The sequence below is a fragment of the Arachis duranensis genome, chromosome 8 (assembly GCF_000817695.3).
Source record: "Arachis duranensis cultivar V14167 chromosome 8, aradu.V14167.gnm2.J7QH, whole genome shotgun sequence".
Taxonomy (NCBI): domain Eukaryota; kingdom Viridiplantae; phylum Streptophyta; class Magnoliopsida; order Fabales; family Fabaceae; genus Arachis; species Arachis duranensis.
This window is the reverse complement of record NC_029779.3, coordinates 26,726,011-26,732,615: the sequence shown is the minus strand read 5'-3', so window position 1 is coordinate 26,732,615 and position 6,605 is coordinate 26,726,011. Positions and strand designations below refer to the sequence as shown.

General features: G+C 32.0%; 2 protein-coding genes across 2 annotated transcripts; both read left to right on the top strand.

Annotated features, from left to right (window-relative positions):
• The first annotated feature begins 1,834 nt into the window (after window positions 1–1,834).
• Window positions 1,835–3,245, top strand: LOC107461723 (fasciclin-like arabinogalactan protein 11). The gene has a single exon (XM_016080268.3). It carries the CDS (start codon window positions 1,909–1,911, stop codon window positions 2,704–2,706), a length of 798 nt encoding a protein of 265 aa, XP_015935754.1. The 5' UTR covers window positions 1,835–1,908; the 3' UTR covers window positions 2,707–3,245.
• A 1,070-nt stretch (window positions 3,246–4,315) lies between these two features.
• On the top strand, window positions 4,316–5,202 carry LOC107461724 (fasciclin-like arabinogalactan protein 12). Its single transcript, XM_052253531.1, has one exon. It carries the CDS (start codon window positions 4,342–4,344, stop codon window positions 5,125–5,127), a length of 786 nt encoding a protein of 261 aa, XP_052109491.1. The 5' UTR covers window positions 4,316–4,341; the 3' UTR covers window positions 5,128–5,202.
• The last annotated feature ends 1,403 nt before the right edge of the window (window positions 5,203–6,605 follow it).

Here is a 6,605-nt window from a genome sequence, read left to right as displayed (position 1 = left end):
AATGTTTTCCATAGATAAACCACGCAAATTTTGATAAACAAATTGTTTTTTTGTTTGGTGATATTGTCCAAAGAATGATGCTCCATTGAGTAAGTTTGAGATGTTGTGTAGTTCGAAAATAAATTTTTTGTGCTAAATTTGATGTCATTTGAAAGAATAGTGATAAGAGACTTATATAAGTAGTTCAAATAGTATGGAATTTAAATATTTGTAATGTAAAATTTATTATGATTAATAATATTATTATTACATTTGTAATGTGAATATTTATTATATATAATGAGTTATTTATAGAAATTAATAAATTAATTATTGGAGTTATAAATTTTTGTATTATTTATAACGGTGAGATACAATAAATATATGGATATGGATTTAATATTTTTGTAGGTGACAAATTTGATTACAAATTTTTGTATATATATATATATATTTGCTGATTTAAAAATAATAGTTGATTTGGCAAAAACTAAGTGATTGATTCTAATATTTTGCCAAGTAAACGATGTTGCTGACATGACATTAGTAGAAAGAAAAAGATATTTTAAAAATAATGTGAGTAAACTTATTTATCTATTTTTATATATTAAGAATAGATTATATTCAAAATGAATAAAAAATTAAATTCAGAATGTAAACTCGTTTCAAAACAAACATATATCAAGTGCACCTTATTTAAATCAAGAATGAACCGAAATTACTTAATTATTGCGACACAAAAAGTCAATTAAAAGCACACAAACAAATTGAATCATAAACAAAAATGCATCAAAATCCATCAAGTGATTTTGCATTATTATGTGTTTCTTCTTCTTTGTTTGATTAGAAGAACAAGGTAAGAAGAAGAATATGATAAAGAGTTTTGAGGAGTTTTTTATTTTTATTTTTTTTATTTGATTTGTCTTCTCTTTCTTTTTAATTTTATTCCTCTCAAGAGAGTGAAACAAGAAAAATTATAACAAAATGAAATAAGAAGACGACGAATAAGAAAAAAATAAAAAAGAAAAAGAAGAAGCAGTATAAAGTGAGGAGAGAGAGTTTTGAATTGTGTAGAATAACGAGATCAAATGCACTTTAATTCACTCAGAAATAAACCAAAATTATACTCAAAATGAACCGAAAATTAAATTAAAAAATAATGACAATATGTATTAGAATAAGACGACAATGATGATGATGATGATGATGATGATGATGATGATGATGATGATGATGATGATGATGATGATGATGGAGGAGGAGAAGAAATTTTAATGTAAAAAGAAGGAGAAATAGGAGGAGAAGGTGGTGTTGGTAATGACCGTAATAAAAGTGAAGAAGAAGAAGACGATGACGTAGCACCACCGAAAAAAAGAATAAAAAAAAAGTAAAAGAAGCCACAGAAATAGCACGAAAGAAGAAGAAAGTGAAAAAAATAAACACGTAAATCTAAAATACTTAATTAAATTTAAATGTTAAAATTGCTTAAATATAAAAAATAACTATAATATTTATTCACAATAATAATAACTCAGAACTGCAGAAGAACTAGCCTAAGATTTTGTATATATTTTTTAGTTACAAGGCTTATACTTTGTACTAAGATGTAACATACAACATATTACTAAGTCCATAATTCACAACTCATCATAACCAGATCTATCCAATAATCTAGAACATATCCATCAAAATTTGGCATAAAATTAAATTAAAAAATAATAATAAGATGAAAGATCATTTATCTTCGTGACAGATGAGTTATACCCTGAATCAATTACCTATCATTCATTTCCTTAGCCTCTACATAATAAACCCTTTTTAATGGACCATACATCACAAGAAAAATTCATGTCCTTTACATACTTGCACAAGAATAAAAGCAAATTGATTCACTTTAATTTCAACTTTTGACTATCAATTATAGAAAAAATGAAGCAAGTTCAGTTGTCCTGTTCCCTCCTTCTACTCATGTTTGCTACCTTCTATTCTTGCACCAATTCAACAACAGCACCATCTCCAAAAGCTTCATCCCCAACATCATCAAAACCATTAGTCCCTACATTACCAGATCCTCCAGATTCATCTGACTCAGCACCAGATGACATAGGCAGAATCCTCAAGAAGGCGAAAACATTCAGGGTTCTAACAAGGCTGCTGAAAAGCACAGAGATAATGAGCAACATCAACTCACAGCTGATGACAGCAAAGAGTGGTGGCCTAACAATCTTTGCCCCGGACGATAACGCCTTCGCGCAACTTAAGGCAGGGTTCTTGAACTCCCTCAACCAAGGCCAGAAGATAGAGCTCTTGCAGTTCCACATCTTACCTCAATATGTTTCAAGCTCAAACTTTGATTCTCTCAGCAATCCTGTTCAAACAGTGGCTGGTGAGGATCCCACAAAGCTTCCATTCAATGTGATGGCATCTGGTAACAGTGTCAACATTTCAACTGGGGTCGTCAATGCCACAATCAATGGACTTGTTTACTCTGATACCAATCTGGCCATATACCGTGTCAACAAGGTTTTGCTTCCTTTGGACTTCTTTGTGAAGGCTAAGGCTCCTGCTCCGGCTCCGGTCGAGGCAGAGTCACCCATTGCTGATAAGAAGTCTTCTACTGAAGATCAAGAGAATCAGGATAAGTCTGCTGCACTGAGCTTACTTAGCATTCAAGGAACTGCATTGATGTCTATTGCTGTTGGTTTTGTTGTAGTAGCAATGATATGATGGACTTGAAGATGATCATCATCCATTTGGTTGCTTCACTTGTGAAGAACTCTTCTTTTCTTGATTCTTTTAAATTTTGCTTAGTTTTCTCTTTCTCACTTTCTGAAATGTCAAGAGTATGCATTGCTGTTTGATTTGTTCTTTTCAACTTTTTGTTAGTAAAATGTCTGATATGCTTTGATTAATTTGATATTAAATTTCACAAAACCTGTTCACCATAAGCTCGGAAAAATGTGCTATTAAGGCAGGAAACTCTTCAGCTTGGGCCAGTTTGAGGGGTTTGGGCTTCTGTGTTTCATTTCTTCTAGAAACTTCAATATAATATAATATGATACATCAGTGTAAATCCTACTTCTTCTGGCAGTCATACAAGGAATATGAGACTGAGAGAAAATTAATGGTAGTTACTTATATGGAAGTATTTTAATACCTTTTAATAGCCATATTTATGGATAATTGCAGAGAAATACTAAGAGTGCAAGCATGGAAAAAGGGAAATTAAATTCAATCTCTTCTCTAAGTCTCAACTAACTTGATCTGTATTAATCATCATCCATGTTCTTAGAGTTTATTCAGTACTTCTCTGGAGATTGTGTATTAATTGTTGGTCCCATACTCAAACCATATTCCTTGTACTAACATATCAAAAATAGTAATGTTAATCTATTCTACTGTACATGTTTGAATCTAATATCTATTCCTATTTATGTGATCTAAAGCATAGGTTAAGGTTTGGAATAAATGGCAGTACTAATATTCCACCTACCCCAAATCTCCATCATTCCTTTGGCCTTCTATATAATCAAATATCATTTAAATCTTCTTTCTAAAACACCAGATTAAAAGCCTTCATTACCAATAATTAAGTAGAAGATGAAGCAAGCTCTATTTTCCTTGTCACTACTTCTAGGCCTCTTGATTTCTTCCTTGAATTCTTCAGTCACAATGGCACAGGCACCTGCATCAGCACCATCGCCTCAGGCTCCAGATTGCTGTGACTCAACCCTAGATGACATAACCAGAATCCTTGAAAAGGAAAAACACATTGATAGTCCTAACCATGCTGCTGAAAATAACAGAGATCATGAAGAGCATCAACAAAGAGCTCATAGCAGCAAAGAGTAGTAATGGCCTAACAATCCTTGCAGCAGATGACAATGCCTTCTCAGAAGATAAAGCTCTTGTGGTGCCTTTATTTATATTATAATTAGTTCAATTAGTACTAGAGTTGTACTTAATCAGCAAATTAATATAAATATGGGTGGGTATTAGGAGTTATATATAATATTTTGCGGTTTGAGTATGTTATTCGGATCTGATACTATATATTGTGCTTGTGAGTTAGATGCATGTATGTTATATATGAAAATGTCATTTAATTTGCAAGCTAAGGTGCTCCGTCTATATACATGTAAGTTGAGGAATTAATTGAAGAGGATATATATGTGTCAATCATTGTCTGAGTGAGAGTTTTATTTTCTCAAATGCTCCATCTATCATAATAATAAACTTGTTCTGATGCATCGCAGTACCTTACCTTAATCTTCCTCCCAAGCAAATAACAGCATTTAATTACCTGCAGCCCCCACTATATATAATTAATTTGCCCCATCAATAATCATATTCAATAATAACATGAACATAATAAACATGAAGCAATCACTCTTATCAAACCCATTAGCACTAGTACTAATATCTTCCCTCATGTGTTCTACCACCTTAGCTGCTCTCTCACCAGTCCCACCACCAACCTCCGCCGTGGACATCCTTGGAATCCTAACAAGAGGTGGATCCTTCAACACCTTCATCAGGCTCATGAAAACCACACAATTGATCAACCAACTCACCTCACAGCTCATAACCATTAAATCCGGTGGCCTAACCATTTTCGCCCCGGAGGACGCCGCCTTCTCCCAACTCAAACCAGGGTTCCTCAACATGCTTTCGAATGCGCAAAAGCTTGAGCTCGTTCAGTTCCATGTTCTCCCTGACTTCGTCTCCAGCTCCAACTTTGATACCTTAACGAACCCTGTTAGAACACTAGCCGGTGCTAAACAAGGGAAAGTTGAACTGAACGTGATCAGTTATGGTGGAAGTGTCAACATTTCAACGGGTGAAGTTAACACCACCATCAATGGGATCATATACACGGATAACCATCTTGCAATATATAAAGTTGCTAAGGTGCTTCTCCCATCCGACTTCTTCCCCACCAAGATTGCCGCAGCGCCAGCGCCTACGCTGGCGCCGGCACCGGCAGTCGAGGTAGCGAAGGCGCCAAAACCTGATAAGGAGAAGCCGTTGGACGACAATTCGGAACCGTCGTCGACACAGGTTGTTCCGTCTAAGACGTCTGCAGCTACGAAGAAAAGAGAGGTTTCCGTTGTGTTTATGGTCATGCTAATAATATTGACCGCATAAACTATATAACATGTAAATGAAGCTGTGTTTACGCATTGTTTATAATGGAGCGTTGTGATATGTTTTTTGTTTCTACGTGCTTTTCTAATAAGAAAATCTTGAATCTGTATATAAAAGTAAATCCATGGTAATATAAACACAGATCTTGTTCGAGTGAAAAACAAATAAGTATTTTTTATGGTGTCTAAATTTTATTTATATAATTTAAAAATATAAAGATAAATCTTACTTTGCTCTATTTCTACATTTAAACAAAATAAGCACAACTTCCATATACATCAAGAAAAAAAAAAGTGTTAGGGACTAGCCATCAATTAGTCATCACTAATATTTTTAATAGTATGAGATTTTATTTAATGATATAAGATTATTCATTCTTTTTTACTGATTAAGTACTGATTATATTTAGGGTTTAATAAAAGTGATGACTTCATACACTTTATCATCGAGAAATTCCCCAAACAAATAATACATAACTAGGTCTATAAAGTATAAACTATTCATCAGTATTGTTGCCAAATTCAACGAAACAATAGTTGAACTCTTTGCTCATATAGTAAATTCCCCGGCTACATTATTCTATATCTACTTAATATACTAAAATTGGGTTTTCCCCTATATTTAATGCATTATTAAACTACTTATCAATTATCAATTAAAAATACTTTTAATAATTTTAATGATAATAATAATATCAATAATAGTAATAATAATAAAAATAAATCTTTGTTACCCAATTCACGTATATCAAATAATTTTTTTAAATTATTTTATAAAAAATATCTTTAACAAAATTATATTGTAATTAATATTTAATGAATAATATATAATTATACTAATTTAGAAACATATCTTTATTATAATAGTATCAAATCAAAATTTAATGCATTATTAAAAAATTACCTTAATAATAGATAATTTACATATTTATTTTTGTTTTACTAAAGTCTATATATAGTGTTTTCCTGTGATACATGAATCTAAATTTGAGAGTCAATTCATAATTTTATATTTAGTGTTTTTTTACTACTTCATATAATAAGAATGTATTCTTCGTTTTTTATTGAAGTTGATCCTTTTAAGGTACAATTTATAATTTTTTATAATATTTTTCATATACTCATTCTATTATATTATTTTTTTGATAATTTTTTATTTGTTGTTACTCGAAGTTATTCTTATCGTCTAATATTCCAGTTCGATTGTCTTTTGCCACAATCATTTACAATGCATCACATCCATGAAATACCTCATCGAGTTGTCTTCACTAATTCGGGTTCCAACTACATGGATATAAGCGTTTAAAGAAGAGGCAATACTCTCTACTTTACCGAAGGATGGTTGGATCTATTCACCTATTATGACTAACCCAATGGAATGTGGTTAAAGTTAGATTTTTTAGGAGGAGCTCGATTTTTGACTGAGGAATTGCATCCACGAAATTTTAATAGGGCAAGTTCAAGTTCCATCCCCTCCAT

Bases quoted from the DNA above. Each gene is read 5' to 3' on its own strand.
- LOC107461724 (XM_052253531.1), top strand. From the start codon at position 4,342: ATGAACATAATAAACATGAAGCAATCACTCTTATCAAACCCATTAGCA.
- LOC107461723 (XM_016080268.3), top strand. From the start codon at position 1,909: ATGAAGCAAGTTCAGTTGTCCTGTTCCCTCCTTCTACTCATGTTTGCT.